This window comes from Diabrotica virgifera, chromosome 4 (genome assembly GCF_917563875.1).
Source record: "Diabrotica virgifera virgifera chromosome 4, PGI_DIABVI_V3a".
NCBI lineage: Eukaryota > Metazoa > Arthropoda > Insecta > Coleoptera > Chrysomelidae > Diabrotica > Diabrotica virgifera.
Genome location: NC_065446.1, coordinates 126,339,479 through 126,359,191, shown reverse-complemented (window position 1 = coordinate 126,359,191; position 19,713 = coordinate 126,339,479). Strand labels below are relative to the sequence as shown.

General features: G+C 35.4%; 1 protein-coding gene across 1 annotated transcript in view; it reads right to left on the bottom strand.

Annotated features, from left to right (window-relative positions):
- Positions 1-51: 51 nt before the first annotated feature.
- The window catches only part of LOC126883655 (uncharacterized), a 59,142-nt gene continuing 39,480 nt past the window's right edge, over positions 52-19,713 (bottom strand). The window contains exon 4 of the mRNA XM_050649310.1: positions 52-5,568. Coding sequence (XP_050505267.1) covers positions 258-5,568 — 5,311 coding nt within the window. The 3' untranslated portion in view covers positions 52-257. The remainder of the gene's footprint in view (positions 5,569-19,713) is intronic.

The window sequence follows — 19,713 nt, the reverse complement described above, 5'->3', positions numbered from 1 at the left end:
CGACCACGGTACCGCCTGGAACTCTGTGGATTTGTTATAAGAACCTTTTTTTGAGTAAGTTTGTGCAAAAAACTCGAATCGGAATAATTTACCTAACGGGGGCGACGATACAGCCTGGTTTTCTTCCATGGTGATGACGGCGAAACTTGCGATGATGACGAAACTTGCGATGACGACGAAATTTGCGATGATGACGAAACTTACGATAACGACGAAACTTGCGATGACGATCAAACTTGCGAATGTCGACGCGTAGCTTATTGGAACCGATTCATAACCGATTCATAAACTACGTTGCGAGCCAAAGTTCTGTTTATGTGATTTTCCTTAGTCGTTCCTTGATGTTCGCTTGTTCGAATTTGGACTTTAAGTGCTGACATTCGTTTGGCACGTGAAAGTGCAGTGTACAACTGACCGTGTGCGTACACTGGTGTCGTTAGACATATACCGACTTTCTCCAAAGTTTGACCTTGCGCTTTATTCACAGTGATTGCAAAGCTTAATTTCACTGGGAATTGTCTTCGCTTGAGATTCACTGAATGCGTGTCGACTCTGCATTTGATGTCGAATTTTGGAATAAATACAGTTTTTCCTTTATTCACTCCGAAAGCAATGTCGGCTATGATAGCGTTTTGACTGACTTGTTTTATGATGAGGCGTGTGCCATTCACCAAGCCTGATCTCGCATCAATATTGCGCAGCAAAATGACGGGTGCGCCTACCTTAAGCATTAATTCGTGATCAGGTAAGCCGCCGTATTTGATACGATTCAGAAATTCCATCGGGAAATTTTCTGCGTCTTTCGGATTGTCAGAGTCGACATTATCGACACTATAAACGGTCACGATATCGCCTGGCAACCGTCTCAGCATCTTATTATTTATCTCGGTGCAGACGTCGTTCCTTAGGCAAATTATTGAGCGGTCTGCTAATAATTGTGGAAAGGTTGGGAATTTGAAATCAATATCACCGTATATGGCTCCCACAACGTCTTCCACCACGCATTCATTCGGTATTTGAACTAAATCGGTTCTCATCGATCGTGGATGGGTTATTCGAATCTCTGGGCTATGCCGACCAACCTTTTCGAGCCAATTTGCAAATTCCAGTTCGGCGGGATCAGCACGCATGTTCACGTTGAGTTTCATGTGCTTGAAACTATGCCATTCGTTACAATGGTAGAAGAGCGATTGTAACTGTTCTGCTCTTCCTCCGCTAACGATTGGTAGCAGTTGTTTTATATCACCGCCCAATATAGTGACAATATTGCCGAATGGTCTTTCATCTTGGCGAATATCCCTTAAACATCTGTCTATTATATTAATTATTTCATATCTGGCCATTGATATTTCGTCAAATATTAAAATTTTCGCATCTCTCAACATTTGTGCTTCTTCACTTTGTGCCATTATTGTAGAAGTGCTCTCAGGGGAAAGATCAATGGGTAGCTTGAACTTTGAATGTGCCGTTTGTCCTCCTCGCAATAACAGGGCGGCAATACCTGTAAAAGCTACCACGATCGCCGATATGTTTCGTCTGGCCAGCAAATCAATGATGGTATTATACAGGTACGTTTTTCCACACCCGGCGCTACCATAGATAAAAAATCTACGATCGTGGTTAGCGTCGTTTAGTACGGCATTTTTTACTTGCTCGTAGCATAACCTTTGTTCAACATTCATACGATCGATAATTTCTTCTACGGGCGCAACAATATTGCCATCGTGTTGTACTCCACCGTCGTTGTCAGAATCATCATCGTCATGGTTGATCGGTTCGTTTGTTTCGGGTATGGAAATGCCGTAGACGCTTAAGCTGGTTCCCAGATACCGCAGAATGTTGTCAACTCGTCTAAGCGCTTTCACTTCTGCGATTTCCTCAGACTCACCTCTGCGCGCGTAATCTTCTATGAAATGCCTTTTGAATTTACGCCATAATTCCAGTGCATTTTCTATGCTGCAGTAACATAAAAGATATGCAAACAACCTTCGTAGTTGTGCAGGCATTTTTGAGTTTGAGCATTCCTCTATGCACGCAATCCACGCGTCGTCATTTTCAGTTAGCTGGCGATTTCGCGCTGCCTCTTGGAAAGTAGCACATAGTACACCGTCTACTGTTTTTAAGGCACTGAAGGACGTGGCGCCGGCCACATGAAGGAGTAGTATCCGCAAGTGCATGCGTTCCACTTCTTTGGGCGAAACGGTGTACATTCTCGAGATAATAATACCTTTATCGTAAACTCTTCGTACCCATTTGTGTGCAGAGGCATTCCACCAATAATACATGGGTATGTCGGGATACTTAATGTTGTTCGCCTGTTCATCTTCCCGGTTTAGAATAAAGTAGGCTTCGAGTTTTGAAAATTTTCCTTCGGCATTTTCTATTGCCGCTTGTTCATCGCCTTCTCGAAAGACAACGGATCTCTCTCCCTCTAAATGAATAGGCAATTTTTCAATTTTTTGCATTTTGTCAATTAGAGGCAACTCGAATATTCGCCATGCTGCTTCGCAGGACGATAGATATCTACTCTCTATATGTTCGGTAATTTCGTCATATTTTTTGTTCGTATCGTCCGCATCGGTCGTATTTGTTGTCTCGGTTGTATTTCTCGTACTTTGTACGACATTCATTACGGCAGAATCTGAGCCCTTCGAAATATACTTGAATATGTACTTGCATGCACGTGTAGTGTTCACAAGTTCTACATTCAGGTGACAGTTGTATTTTTTCAACAGCCAAGGATTGTAGGGTACGACGTCCTGATTGGTCATATCTTCGTATATCCGTTGACCTCGTTTTACCTTTCCATTTCTTCCGTTGTTTCTTCGGCGATACTGCGCGTAGCGACCGATATTCGGTATGGTTGTTTCGCGAAATTCTTTTGGATATTTTTTGCTGCACGTATTATCATCGTTTCGCATACATGAGCATGTTGGATCTCTAATACCACATGGTCCATGCATCATATGTTTAAGCACCAAATCATTCAATTCCGGTTCGGTGTTCATATCGGGAATTTCTGCACATATGACGCTGTCTATGTCATTTGCTTCTACAGGCCGATCTTCTACTCTGATTGTTACCAATATATGCGCATGTGGCAAACCTCTTTTCTGAAACTCCACAACATATATGAAAGTGCTCACTTCGCCTAAAACTTGCTTGACGACAATGTCGTGAATTAGCTCTTTTAATTTTAGGTGAAATACACGAACCGTGATGTCTGGTCTATCTTGAGCGCACCGATTCGGTCTCATGAACTTTTCTATTTCGGGCCATTTAGGATTGCACGTCATCGTTACAAAATACGTCGGTTTACCAAAACGACTTACAATGGCCATGCAATCTTGATAGTACTCCATCATAAATCGCTTACCGCCATAGTAAGTGGAGGGTAGAATAATTGGGTGCCCGATTCGGACATTACAGTTTGATTCGTATTGGGCTAGATAGTCTTGTAATCCGGAATAGTTTGTCACCATTAGCTTCTTTTGGTTTATTCGTAAATAATACATGTTGTTGCTCTCTATTTTCGTATAGCAATTAACAATATATTGTTGCGTTAATTTTGCACTTTCTAAAAGTGGATTGAATGTATCGCGAACCATAAACCTATACGCATAAAAAGCTCTTAATGTGACGCGTTTTCTGGTAGTGCTTTGGCGTGTTAATGATATGTTCTTGCACCAACCACGACCTCCAGTAGGATACAATAGCACATAACTTAACGGATCGGCTAACGGTGACAAATGTGAAATTGTTAATAAGCTGCTATCGGTTTGATTGTCGGCAACTTCCGGTCGGAGATAGAGCTGTAATTCGATATTTGCGGGGATTTCCCCATCCCCCGATACGAATATAGCTCCTATTTCATCATTGGCTGTTGGTTTATTGTAGACGCGCCTATCGATTCCAGAATCATCGAACCAAACCAACGAGATTTCGGGCACTGTCGCGTTGTTTCGTGCTGCATTCTTTCGTGCTTTTTCATAGACCTCTTTCATGGTGCAGTATAGACCAGCGTATGGATTTACTTTCCTTATAACTTTATCGAGTTGGGTAATTAGTTCCGCAGACATTTCGGCCGTAAATATTGTATTCGCGCTGCGAATGTCGTTGGCGCGTCCTGAATCCAAAAAGTACAATTGTCCGAAACTTGGTCTTGTATCGTTTTGGTATACATGCATCATCTTGTGATACATGTTGCCTTGTATTACGAACACATCGACTCCAGGAGGTAAGTCAGTTCGCAAAGTCGACGAAATCGATGCGAAACTTAGGAGCGTGTTGTACTTCATAATGTTTTTCAAATACAACTTGGAAGTCGAGCTATCGGAAAGCAGTTTTGCTTTTAACACTGATGGATATTCATCTAGCGGTGGCAGTACAACATTTCCTTTATTACAGCACATTTTTCTTTCTTTCTTGTAAAACTTTGCGCCGCACTGGTCGCATTGTTCTACCATATCACCAACAGTGAACGTATCCACTTGTCTGGAACGTTTGGCTAGCAAGTACGTATTTGAACGCCCAGGTATACGTACATTGCTAGATGATGCCACAGGAACTTTCGGAGGAACAGGAACTGTAGGCGGAGGCATCAGCAACGCCGTTGGTGATACTGCATTGTCCTCTGCTATGTTGTCTTGCAGTACAATTGTTATAGGAGCAATTGTAAATACATTCCGATAGTAGTTATTCACGTTTGCTTCCGTTTCGTTTTGCCAATGTACGTGCATTATGTGCTCTGCTAGTAAGTCCATAGAAACGAACTCCAGCATACATGCTTTACCGTTTGGCCGTGCTCGACCATATTCGTCTCTAGAGTGCGAGTCGAACAAGTAGTACATTTCATTATGTTTTGTTATCGCCGTGGATAGCATATTGCAGACGAATATGCCAGAGTCATATTCGTCGAAGAACTTAGTTATTCCTTGATGCAAGTTAATGATCTCTGCGTCGATTGTTCGTAAGGAGCCGTTAACATGATCTCCTTCATCTGTATTTAGCACGTACCGACGATTTAAAATCGTCATGTTTGGTGCTAACTCTATGGGCATTAAATACTCAGAGTTTATTTCTCGCCTTAGCCGGGTTCTTCTTCGGATTGATTTTCTATAAAAATCGTCACCGGTATTTAATATTTGGTCGATTATTTGACCATTCCAATTATTTTCGCTGTGTATTTTCCTAAATACCAGCGCTGTAGCAGCCATTGCTGTGCATTGCTTGCCCCTCGATCTTATAGGGAAGCTGTCACTATCTTGTGCTTTGCTTCCACGTATTACCTTCGACGCTAGTCGCACATAGTCGTCGATACGTATATGAATACCCGCCGCATCGCCTGTCACATCCATCGAAATGGAATGTTCGGCGTTTTTTTTGACATTTCTTGTCTGGTCCGAGTCGTTGCTTGATGTAGAATAATTATCCGTCGAATTCCTCCTTCTGCTCGTCTTAGGAATCGTTGTTCTTTCTAATAATTCGATTTCTGCTCCATATCTTCGTTTCTTTCCTTTTTGACTCACATCCGGATTATCGTTTGTCAGATTTATGTTGTTTATTTGTCTGAAAGAAATTAAACCGTCACATTGTAGATATTTTGTTTACATTTAATAAGTTGTGTGTCATGCATAAACTGTTTTACTCGGATATTTTTCACAAAAATTATTTTACTTCCTCGTTAACAAGAAGTAATATCCTAGAGTTATATGTATATCGCTAAAACCAGAATCAAAACACTGGTAAATGACACCTTAGCATACAGGGTGACCCGTTCAAATTTTAAAAATTAAATAGATTTCTGGTTAAACCGGAATTGAAATTGTATAATTATTTACGTAAAATAATCCTCCCTAATGAGCAAAAAAAGTACAAAAACAGTTTTAAAAAATATTTAATACTTTTCTAGGAATATTTATGTATTTAAATAAAAATGATCATCACATAACCTCACTTCTTTAATTTCGGGTATTAGGGGAGCTAGAAGAAGTATGAAACTTTACAAGGAGTGAAATTATAAAATCTTGGTAGCGTTTTTGAGAAAATTGATTTTAAAAATTCTCCCTATTTTTTTACGTTCTTGGACTGTTAAAAGTATATATAAAAAAATATCCAAGTAAAAATTATAGACAACATATTTGTGCAAAACGGCGTCAGTCAAATCCGGAAAAACACAGAAGGGAAATATATATATATATATATATATAATAAAACAGATGAAATAGAGAATGTGGAAAAAAAATAGAAAAAAAAAATATATATATATATATATATATATATATATATATATATATATATATATATATATATATATAAATCCTACTATCAATTTGGCATCGATACATTATGCATTTACCATCAATTTGGCATCGTCTTGCAAAGTGGCATCTGTATATCGATGCCACTTTACACTACCTTAATAACTTTTTTCCTGTACTTGTTAGCAGAAGTCTAATCAACTCTGTAGTTAGAGATTTGATTCCTTGATGTTACTTTAATATATCAGCTTTCTTTGTTTATTCCTTACTGACTTATATAAGTTTATTCCATAAAATGTTTGAGTTCAAAATGATGGCACAGTGAAAATATTATATACATTTAGTTCAGTGTTTTACCGTTTTGTCGCTGCCGCTATATACATGAAAACGTATATCCCACTTTCATTATCAATCATTTTGGCATCAGAAATTTGGCATCACTGTTGAATACAATATTATCCACAACGAAAAATAGGCAATTTGAGAATGTATATATTATTTTCATCAACAAATCATTCTGGCATCAAGTTGTTTTCACCCAATTTTGAAAAAATGTGAAAGCTTATAATCCAAGGATGGTACTAAAGGTGAGAAATTTGACCTAAACTATCTGTCCGTCGGTCTGTCCGACCGCGAATATAACTCTTACGTCATTATACCAGGTAGAATGACAAATGAGGTGTCAAATGAAAGCGTATAATCCAAGGATGGTACTAAAGGTGAGATATTTGACTTAAACTTTCTGTCCTTCGGTCTGTCCGACCGCAAATATAACTCCTCCGTCATTATACCAGGTAGAATGACAAATGAGGTGTCAAATGAAAGCTTATAATCCAAGGATGGTACTAAAGGTGAGAAATTTGACTTAGGCTGTCTGTCCGTCGGTCCGACCGACCGCGAATATAGATCCTCCGTCATTATACCAGGTAGAATGACAAATGAGGTGTCAAATAGAAGCTTATAATCCAAGGATGGTACTAAAGGTGAGACATTTGACTTAGGCTGTCGGTCCGTCCGACCGCGAATATAACTCCTCCGTCATTATACCAGGTAGAATGACAAATGAGGTGTCAAATGAAAGCTTATAACCAAAGATGGTACTAAAGGTGAGAAATTTGACTTAGGCTGTCTGTCCGTCGCGTCGGTCAGTCCGACCCCGAATATAGCTCCTCCGTCATTATACCAGGTAGAATGACAAATGAGATGTCAAATGAAAGCTTATAATCCAAGGATGGTATTAAAGGTGAGAAATTTAACTTGGGCTGTCTGTCCGTCCGACCGCGAATATAACTCCTCTACTATACCAGGTAGAATGACAAAAGAGGTGTCAAATGAAAGCTTATAATCCAAGGATGGTACTAAAGGTGAGAAATTTGACTTACGCTGTCTGACCGTCGGTCCGTCCGACCGCGAATATAGCTCCTCCGTCAATATACCAGGTAGAATGACAAATGAGGTGTCAAATGAAAGCTTATAATCCAAAGATGGTACTAAAGGTGAGAAATTTGACTTAGGCTGTCTGTCCGTCGCGTCGGTCAGTCCGACCCCGAATATAGCTCCTCCGTCATTATACCAGGTAGAATGACAAATGAGATGTCAAATGAAAGCTTATAATCGAAGTATGGTACTAAAGGTGAGACGTCGGTCCGTCCGACCGCGAATATAACTCCTCCGTCATTATACCAGGTAGAATGAAAAATGAGGTGTCAAAAGAAAGCTTATAATCCAAGGATGGTACTAAAAGTGAGAAATTTGACTTAGGCTGTCTGTCCGTTTGTCCGTCCGACCGCGAATATAGCTCCTCCGTCATTATACCAGGTAGAATGACAAATGAGATGTCAAATGAAAGCTTATAATCCAAGGATGGTATTAAAGGTGAGAAATTTGACTTGGGCTGTCTGTCCGTCGGTCCGTCCGACCGCGAATATAACTCCTCTACTATACCAGGTAGAATGACAAAAGAGGTGTCAAATGAAAGCTTATAATCCAAGGATGGTACTAAAGGTGAGAAATTTGACTTACGCTGTCTGACCGTCGGTCCGTCCGACCGCGAATATAGCTCCTCCGTCAATATACCAGGTAGAATGACAAATGAGGTGTCAAATGAAAGCTTATAATCCAAGGATGATACTAAAGGTGAAAAATTTGACCTAGGCTGTCTGTCCGTCGATCCCTCCGACCGCGAGTATAAATCCTCCGTCATTATACCAGGTATAATGGCAAATGAGGTGCCAAATGATAGCTTATAGTTCAAGCATGGTATTAAAGATGAAAAATTTTACCTAGGCTGTCTGTCCGTATGTCTGTCCATCCGCGAATACAACTCCTCCGTTATTAATACAGATAGAATGACAAATCGGGTGTCGAATGAAAGCTTTTAACTTAAGGATGGTATTATTAAAGATGAGAAATTTGACGTCGGAGTTCCGGTTTTAGAGTTGCAACCGTAAGTATTTACTATTTTAAAGTTGCCGAAAGAGAATAAGTGATATATTATTCAACGTGGCTTAGCAAGATGAGAACAAATGTAAAATTTTGGTTTTTACGTAATTTCCGCTTAAAAAGTTATAACCGGAAATGCCATTATTCGCGGTGTGCAAGTACTTGGAACGGATACGAGAAACGATCGTGCGCGAATAGCGGAGAAATATTGCAACTTTCTTAAATAATTCATATTGTCCATTGAAATTGTCAAATTGACGTACATTTCATACCTACTGTCATTGAAGAAGAAAAATTATATGTTGCTCTGCAATATTGATATTATATGCAATTATTATATGAAGGCAAATTAAATTAATTGTATTTTGCTTGCAGTACTGCATTTTAATAACTAATTTTATTTACTACATACAATTGTTTACGTTTTAATAACATAACCTGAATCTTATTTTTTCTTCTTATTATTTTTTTGGATTATGGCCTTGACAATTATCCAGTAACCAGGACTAATATAATTGGCCAATATAATTAAAAGTGCGAATAAAGTTGCAGAGCGTAGAAACCAGGTGTCGTTTTGCCGAACTTGCACGGTCCCAATAGACTCAGAAATAGTATACGAACACATAAATCGAAGCGTATTGAAAGGTTTGAATCTTTAGAGTTATTTCTGTGTAAACAGTTTAGTAAAAATGACTCAAAATTAGTAAATTTGTATATCAATCCACGCAAAGTTACACGAAGAATTCAAATATCGACTTCCAATTCTACTTTCGATTACTTTGGGTGAAAACCTAGGACTTACGAAGTCAAATTACTTGTTTTCTTTAAAAATAAGACATGTCATAAATATGCCTTAGGCATCATAGAAGACAATGACACAGAAAAATCAAACAAGCAGCAGGTCAAAAGGGCCTTAGTTATGTATCTTCGGTCCTATTGGTTCAATCGTGACGTACAGCGCCTGAAACGATGGGATTTAACTGGCAGAATACGATGGTGTAGACAAATGAAAATGACGGCATGTAATAACACTTTAAAATTGTAGAAATAAAATGGATTAACGCACATGGTATGACATATTATGTGAGAGTATTTAAAAAATAGAATACGATTACATACGTCCAGTTTTTGACAAGCGACTTCTCTACATATGATAAACGCGAAAGGGCCCCAACGTTCACTGTTCGACATAGGCCTCCCGTTCACTGCATATACCCACTGCTTTCTGACGCTGTGACTTAAGAGGATAGGATTTAACGAATAAAACGACAAAGAAGACTAAACAAGGCAGATCACGGGAAAAACACAACTGTCCGTTTTATACTCCACAGGGAAGCATCAAATATTCAACGTAAGGATATATTATAGTATAACGGTATGATAAATCTTTTTCTTTTTTTTTTTTTTTTCATTTAGTGCATTCCGTACGTTTTTTAAACATAATCAGGAGAAGTTGTTGAATTTCTGAAGTCTATAAAAGAATTTCTTAACAAACCTTTTTTTAATTGTGTTATGGATTATTTTTAAGAATGTGTTTAAAAGGTAGCTCACAGGCTTATTGTTCAATGGTCTTATCACTTTTAAACGCCTGTCTTTTTTGTAGGACTATTAATTGTGATTTCAAACATTCTAGCGGGACAATGCCTTTTGTGTAACTGAAATAAATATTGTTATCCATTTAATTTTTTTCCTCAATTAATTGAATGCCTCCTACTGGTGTTTGGTCTAAGCTTACCGCTTTTCCCCATTTAAGCTAAACTGCTCGTCAAAAGTTAGGGATATAGAAAATTATGCTCATTTTCATAGCTAATTTTTTCGAGAACAGATTAACGGATTCCACTAATTTTTTTTAATATTTTAGATTTTTCGTTAGTATTTACACAGTTGTGCAAAAGTTTACCCAAACTTTTTTTTGTACTTTTACCGAGTGGTATAAGTACAAAAAAGAAGTTTGAGTAAACCTCTTGTTAGGTATTAGTTACGTATCTTCACTCCCATTGGTCCAAACGTGTCGTACGGCGGCTCAAATGATAGGAATCAGTCAACAGAATACAATGACACAGAAAAATCAATTACAGTAAAATATTGAAAGGGCCTTAGTTACGTATATTCGCTGCTATTTTTCCAATCATGACGTACGGTGGCTAAAATGGTAGGAATTAACCAACAGAATACAATGACACCCAAATCCGGTGTCGGAAAGCTGGTCGAGAACACTTCGTCGACGGAAAATTGGTCGACAACAGTTGGTCGACAAACAGTTGGTCGAATGCACAATTCATCGAATGGACAATTCATCGACGAACATTTGATCGAATGGAATTTTCGTCGACAAACTGTTATTTATCTTTAGGATAAAGGGATTAATGGTGACAAACGACGGGTAACTGGAATATTGTATTATATATTTTTTTTGGGTTTTGTTAATTTTGTACCTAAATCTTACCGGAGGTATTGCGCCTTTTATAAATGTGTAGTTGTGAATTAAGTTTTTGATAATAAAATCAAGAGGGTAAGAATCGCTTTACTTTTAAACTCTTCACTTTTGGCGCATCATGGACGGCTCGTTTTTAAAAGAATCGTTTTAATTTTTTTTTGTATAAACATGCTCTTTCATTCGTTTAAATGTTGCTTTTCAAATTTTCTAATATTTATAAACAAAGCCCCGGTGAATTTTTGAAAAAAGTGGCTAACTCGGGTTTTAAGGGTTGTAGGGCATTAAATTTTTGTTTCAGTTTCTATAAGAATACCAACATGTCGAATAAAAAAAATTAACTTCCTACGTGTTGTTGTTCTGAAGCTATTTTCTTGTGGCATTTTTGGAATTAACTAGTTTTGATGGGAAATAAGCCACAATTTTACTAAAAAAACTGATTTTATTAACGTTTCGACGCTCAAATCGGGTGTCGTTGTCAAAATAAAACCATTTTTTTTAGTAAAATTGTGGCTTATTTCCCATCAAAATTAGTTAATTCCCACATGTTAATGCGGTTGTTATTTTAATTGTTTATTCGCGAACTCAATCGACTATAGGTGGCAGTGCAGTTGCATGAAAATGGCCGATGTAATTGGGATAATGCATTTTGATATAATTAATATTTTTATTGATGTAATTAATTAATATAAATAAATCATTCATTAAATGAACACACCAGACAAGCATTCAATCGACATTGATATATAGGTTAACGGATGTTTTGTTTAAATCTTCATCCCAATTCCTCTAGTTCAAAATAAGCGGCAGCACCCTCGCTTGAGTTCGCGAATAAGCTTAAAATAACACTACTTTTTCAAAATTATTTTATAATTATTTATAATATTTATTATAAACTTTTTATTCAAGACTTGATCTAATTTGATAAATTGAACCTTTCTCTTTGGTTTGATGTCTTTAGAATTTATGTTGACCTAATAGTTTATGCATAATAACGCTGTAGATAGAAGCTTTTTGGGATAAACAATTTCAATTTTGCAATAACTATTAGGTAAAACTTCTTGAAATTTTAACGGCTGAATACTTCTAATATTGTTCCTTTACTTACGCGAAAATAAAGCTTTTAGTGTATTTTTAGAAAAGTTATTAATTATTTTCAAAAAATCGACTTTTGAAGCTATTTTCCCAATAACTAAGCAACAAATTAACAAAAAGAACTTTCCAAACACTCATTTTAAAGAATTTTCTATGCTCTTCAGTAAAATTGTATCACCTTTCCATACAGCATACCGGTCTCCACCTTTAATATTTACAATCAAATAGCGATCTTTAATTGTTTATATATTGTTTATAAGTTAAAAAGTACGTTTGATTTTTTGCATAATTTTTATATTGGATACTGTTGTAACTAAATTTACCCTAATGCCATAAGCAGTTCTTAGATACCTGTATCAACGGATGTCACGAAAGAGGCCATTTATTTGCTAATTTCTCTGGTCTATCACACCCTTTCTTATCTGTGTTTACAATCCAAATCATTAAGCCACATAAAGAGGTAGGGCAATAAACTCACTATAGCTATAGAAATGCTTTTACTACAAAATTTTAAAAGATAAGAGTTATAACGGAACAAGTATGCATACCTGCATTTTAAGACCCAGGTAGATTTTTGGGGATGACACAATGACACTAAAAGATGGCTTTGCCGATGATTGCATTCAATTGAGATGGTAAGTAGGTATGAATCACCTCTAGTTATATTTTAATGGCTTTGTAATTTAACTTCATGGGGTACGAAAGAATTAAGAAACTTTTAAGAATTTGAAAAAACATAGTTTTTGGGGGGTTTAGGTGTTTTACACAATTTTTGAATATCCCTAAAAACTCAGTTATTTCAAATTATATATACGTAACCTATAAAAAACCTTGAGTTAGTCTATTTTGAAGTATATAAAATGGAGAAAATCCCAAAAAACTACCGAAAAAACCAGTTTTCCGGATTTTTGAAGATGGCGCACCTTACGAATAAATCTGAAAAAAGTCAGAAATACAGATTTTGATAAAATTCACAAAACGCAAAAAAATTAGACATGCAGCCATCGCCAAAAAAAGTTATACGTACCTATTAAAAAAACAAAAAACATTGAGGTTATGTACACTCGACCTTCGGGTCCATAAAAATATATGTTTTGTAAAAGCCTCAGCTGTGCGTGTGAATTTTTTGTAATTTATAATTTAATTGCAAACCAACTTAAAAAAAAATAAAATCGAAAAATTGACATTTTTTGATGTGGGGAAAGGGGAAGGGGGTGGTGGGCTAAAATTGCGGTGATTCTTAATTTTTTTAATCACATAGAACGTAAAAAAATAAAAAAAAATATTCAGGCTGTATCGACTTCAAAATAATACAGCATCATGCCAAAAGGGCCTTAGTTATGTATGTTCGGCCCTATTGATCCAATCGTGACGTACGTCGGCTGAAATGATAGGAACTAACCAATAGCATACAATGACATAGAGAAATCAAATACAGCCTCATGTCAAAAAGAATAGAATAAACAAAAATTTCTTTTGAATTAAATATTTGAAATAAAAAATCACACTAAATTTTCTTTTTTTTTCACCCTTTCACTTATCAATATAAACATAAAAGTTTTTAGAGAGTTTCGCCCTCGGTTATAATGTAATCTTTCATTCTGCGTTTAAATTTTTCCAAAATTCTTATTAGTTTTCTCAGGATTCGAATAAACTGAATGCATTTAAATAGCATTGGTCATAATTTTGCGCCTACTCCCTCAAGGCTTAAAAAATGTAACATTTCAAAGGAATGGAGATATTTCAAAGATTCGCTGAGACTATAATTTTTATCTAATATACATATATCTGTAGTCCATCCACTCACGGTAAATATTGCAAAACCTCCGAATTTTAAACAACCGCTTGGATTGACATGAAATTGGGTATGCACATAGCTGACAGGTCAAAGAAAAAGTGATATTGTGCCGACGTGTGCTTTTGCCTTGGGAGTTAGTACAACCACTTTTATAATGTGAAAAGACATACATTCAAAATAAGTCCTAAAGTGGATAAACTGAGTAATTCTAAGCTAGTTTTTGTTCTATAGATTTTTTCTTAACATACTGTTTGAGTTATTTGCAAGTGAATATATTATGTTCGTTTTTCAACAAAAAAGTCACGTTTTTAGACGGTTTTAGAAAAAAACTCAAAAAGTATTTTAACGAAAAATATTCTTAGCAAAAATATAGCGTATAAAAAAGTGAAAACAATGGTGTATGTATGAAGTCTGTAGACCCTGTAAAAGTAGAGTTGTAGTTAAGAGGAAACAGTAGCGATCAACAGGTAGCGAAAACGCGTTCCAAGATTGCGGCTGTAATTTTGAATATTTTTTCGAGATATTTGGCACACGTATTCGTAATATAATAAAGAATGGCGGTACAGAGCCCAATTTGAAAAATATATGAATATGTGGAAATTACTCTGTAATTAAATACAATATTTAAAAAACGAGCCTGTACCGCCATTAAGAAGAACAAAAAAATACACTTTCTTCAAATGAACTTTTTTATCCGATGCCTAGATTTTGTGTCATTTTGGAACTACTAAAATTTTGTATTTCATTAGTAGTTCCAAAATGACACAAAATCTAGGCATCGGATAAAAAGTTTATTTGAAGAAAGTGTATTTTTTTGTTCTTCTTAATGGCGGTACAGGCTCGTTTTTTTAATATTATATTTAATTACAGAGTAATTTCCACATATTAATATATTTTTCAAATTCGGCTCTGTACCGCCATTCTTTATTATATTACGAATACGTGTGCCAAATATCTCGAAAAAATATTCAAAATTACAGCCGCAATCTTGGAACGCGTTTTGGCTACCTGTTGATCGCTACTGTATCACCTTAATGAAAAGCAGGTTCTACTTCGTCAAAATACAAATCGAATATTTTAACATGAAATAACCATAAAACGAAGCACTTTTCGGGAAAAACTCATGACTTACAACTGTTATAAAATGTCTAAAAAGTTTTATTTGTATATTTATAAACGTTTCTAGCATCAAAAGTTAGTTAGCATCAAAATGAAGTCTCTTTTTTGTTAAAAAAATGTAAAAATCACCGCCTAATTTACTTATGTATTGTTTATGTGATATGTACATTTTTTACTCTTTGAGATATTTAGTATCACTAATGTTTAAGTTATTTTAAACCAAGGCATTTTTTTTCAAAATTAAAATTTTTTTATTTTAAAACCAATTTTTTTTAATAAGCATTTCTTGCCAATAAATCTTATAGATCATATAAACAGTATAATATAAGTAAATTAACTAGGGCGGTAACTATTAATTTCATATGGAATGCTAATTAGGTGGTGATTTTCACGATTTCTTTTAGCAAAAAAAGGGACATATTTTATTTAAAGCGTAACTTACTTTTGATGCTGATGGTGATAGAATAGATACTTTTTAAATAACAAAAATAAAACTTTTTTAAACACTTTAAAAAATTTGTGGCGAGTTTTCCCCGAAAAGTGCGTTATTTTTTGGATATTTTACGTTGAACTAGTCGATTTGGAATTCGACGAATAAGAACCAACTGTTGTTCAGCTCCAACTCTGTTTTTATTGTGTGTCCAGACTTCATACATACATAATTTTTTTTACTGTTTTATCAGCTTTATATTTGCTAAGAATAGTTTTTTCGATCAAATACTTACTTTTTGATTTATTTACGAAAAACCATCTAAAAACAAAAAATACAAGGAATTTAATTAGTTTATCCACTTACGGACATATTTTTACCTATATTTTTTCACACTCGAGAAGGGGGTGGTACTCATCCCCAGAAAAAAGCACACACTGGCACAATATCACTTTTTTCTTTGACATGTTAGCTATGCTTATGTCAAATTTCATGCCAATCCAAGCGATTTTGTAAAATCCAAAAACAGTGAGTAAATTGTCCAATGATATCTTTAAAAAAGACTAGTGCATTTTACAAAAACTTAGGTCAATAAATAATATGAAAACAGCGGAATATCAACCAATGTTGAATGTTTTTACAAAGTATTGTTTATTTTTCGCTACTCGAAGGGGACAACTATTAAACTGGTTTCTTCCACTTCCAGACAATTTTTTAACCGCATATGACATCAAAACCAGAATTAAAAAAATTCGGTTTCGACCTCTTAATACACGTAAATTGATCAAGTATATTTTTCTGTGACTATGTGTGTCACTTCCGGGTACACCATTTTAACCGGAAGTGGTGTAAAACTAAAAAAAGTATTTCTTTGTTCTCATTTTTCTAATGCGCGTCAAATTTCTAATCGCTAGTACCATCTATGGGTTATAATCTTTCATTTAACCTCTGTGATTATATCTGACAGACGGACGGACAGACAGGCATAAAACCGGACAGGCATAAATATTTGTTCTCGTCTTTCTAAGGCGCGTCGAGTAATACATAGTTTGTACTATTTCTGCGAATTTAGAACAATACTTCGGGTTGCAACTCTTTATCCTGAAGTCGGAGGCCAAATTTCTCACCTTTAGTACCATCTTTGGGTTATAAGCTTTCATTCCACATCTAATTTGTCATGTTTTAACCCGGCATCCGACAGGTGAACTTTTTTGCCACTAACAGACAGGTGGGATGTGACAAACCCCAGCATTGAAAGAGTTAAAGAATCTCAAAAAATATCTCTACGTTTAGATTAGTTAACAGAAACAGTAAAGATGCAGTAGAAATAAACAAACCAAGACACGTTAAATGATACTAGGAGCACTCCCGAATCATAATTTACAATGTGTAAACTTTGGAAATCATGACTTGGAATTTACAATGTATATACTGATGTGATCTTGATTATTGATATGAGATAATATTCTTATATGTCACTTAATTTAATCAATGTATTAATACTAATCTAATTAATTAACCAGATCACATATCAATATGTTTTCAATCTCAGGGCGAATTATAAATTAATTACTTACTTTCGTGGCTTCTGAATATTTCTTAATGGTTCCTAATCGGGATAGAAAAGAAAAGAGTAAAAAAAAAATACAAATATGGGTTACAATTATAATCAAAATATTTTTTATTTTATTCAAAAGGCAATCAATGCTTAATATTTGCTATTTCTTATTATTCTTAAACATAACATTTACAACTGGGAATTTTATTTCCTTTTGGTTTTCTATTGAAAGTTTTTATTAACATTTAACTATTAGGAGTTATTAGGGACAACTCTATTTAAGTTTGATGAAGCTTTTCTGATATTATTGATTATGTTATTCAATTTTTTATGTGGAATTTAATACGAAAAACCCATACATTCATGTCCAAACAAATGAGACTGACCTTTTCCTGGTGAACTGAAAATGTCCTCACACAAAACCCTTTCCTGCTATCCTTGGCTGCGATCAAACCTCGTCCTGGCTTCCAGTGATGTTCTCCTTTGAAAAACTAGCTCGAATAGCTCTCGTTCCTGCTTTTGTCGTGATGCTGTGTTCTACCTTTTTCGAAACTGCTATCAGCTACCGGGACACTCTGGGCTCAAGGAGGTTCTTTTACTCTCGACCTGGCCTACTTCTCGTTCCACGATAGATACTCCACACTCACGGAACTACCGGCTTTCTCACTCCTCGAACACTACCGTCTACTACTCGACTTCACTTCTCGACAGCTCAAAACATTCTGATCCCACTTTGTCATTCATTCACCTACTTTCTCAATATCCCTTCCAGATTCACAAATCAACCTTCCACCACCAACTCTCATTCTCAGTATTCCTCAAAAACCAATTTTTAATCTTTCTAAATATGCTTAATGGATTTCAAAAGAAAATATTTAATTCCCATTCTAAAATCACTTTCTACTATTTACAAATTTTAATGACCTATTCTCTCTTTCAAATGAGTCTTATTTAGCATAGGCTAATGATCGAAACCTTCCGCGAAAAACGATAATGAACTATCATCTATTTCACTGAGTTTTATTTAGCATAGGCTAATGATCGACCTTCCGAGAAGAACGATAATGGTACGCGTCATTCACTTTGTTTATTTTAAGCGCACTGTCCCGAGTTCCGTCTAATCACTTCTTAAAATTAAATATAACAATTTGTTGTATACAGGGTGTTCTAAATTTATATGCCCGTGGTTGAGAAAATTGAAAATATTTTATATTAAATTGAATCCTGTTTACAACCATCAAAATTTAATTTTCATATCAAATAGAAATATAACAATACATTGTAAATAATTATGATTCGGGAGTGCTCCTAGTAGCATTTAACGTGTCTTGGTTTGTTTATTTCTACTGAATCTGGATTTTAAATTTAGTATAAATTTCTACGTATTATGACTGTTTCTTGTTGAGAATAAAGAAAAAACTTCACCAATTATGGTTTCATTTCGAAAACAACGCACACATCTTATGGAAAATATAATGTCACTCAAATTCAATAAAATTTATACGAATAGATCCGTTTTAATTTACCGATCAAATCTTATCATTGCGCCAACTCTCTATTTTCAAAAATAAGAGCAGAAATTGATACAAATAAATCTGAAATCAAATGGGTAGGTACATAAGTTAGAGAGAGAAAAAATATTTTAAACTACCCAGATTTTCGGTACTCCATAAATCAGCGGATTAGTTTCACTAATCCGCTTAGGCCCAGCGGGATTTAAGCTCTTATGAATAGCACTCGGAGCAATAATGATTGTAACTTTAACACTTTTAACACTTTATGGACTCCAAAAATGTGATTTCGATAAACTTTAATTGCAATTTGCGCCGTAATTAATCATAATTAAGAGTTGGCGCAATGATAAGATTTGATCGGTAAATTAAAACGGATCTATTCGTATAAATTTTATTGAATTTGAGTGACATTATATTTTCCATAAGATGTGTGCGTTGTCCGTATTATGACTGTTTCTTGTTGAGAATAAAGAAAAAACTTTACCAATTATGGTTTCATTTCGAAAACAACATAAGTCCACAAACTTTAAAACATAATATCAAAAAAATAAGCAACATTTAAACTTTTTTGGTCTTTCAGATATAGGTCTGGATCCCGCGTATGAAAAAAAAGTTGATTAATAGCAAGCTGAAAATTTGTTAATAGCTTAAGGGTGTCTAGTCGGATAAACTTTGATATATGGGAACACTGGAACAGGGGCAGTTTTAATTTTGGAACAGGTTAAAAATTTGAAACGGTCACACCACGAAAACGGCACATGTATTTTGTCCGACAGAACAGACTTAAACTCTTCGAACAGAGAATAAACTCTCATGCAAAAATTAGACTGCTATTTATCACCAAATGGGCCTTTTAATGAGTAGAGCATGTAGAATATGTCAAATGACAGGAATTATGACAGGTGATAAATAGCAGTCTAATTTTTGCATGAGAGTTTAATCTCTATTCGGAGAGTTTAAGTCTGTTATGTCGGACAAAATAAATGTGCCGTTTTCGTGGTGTGACCGTTCCAAATTTTCAACCTGTTTCACAATTAAAACTGCCCCTGTTCCAGTGTTCCCA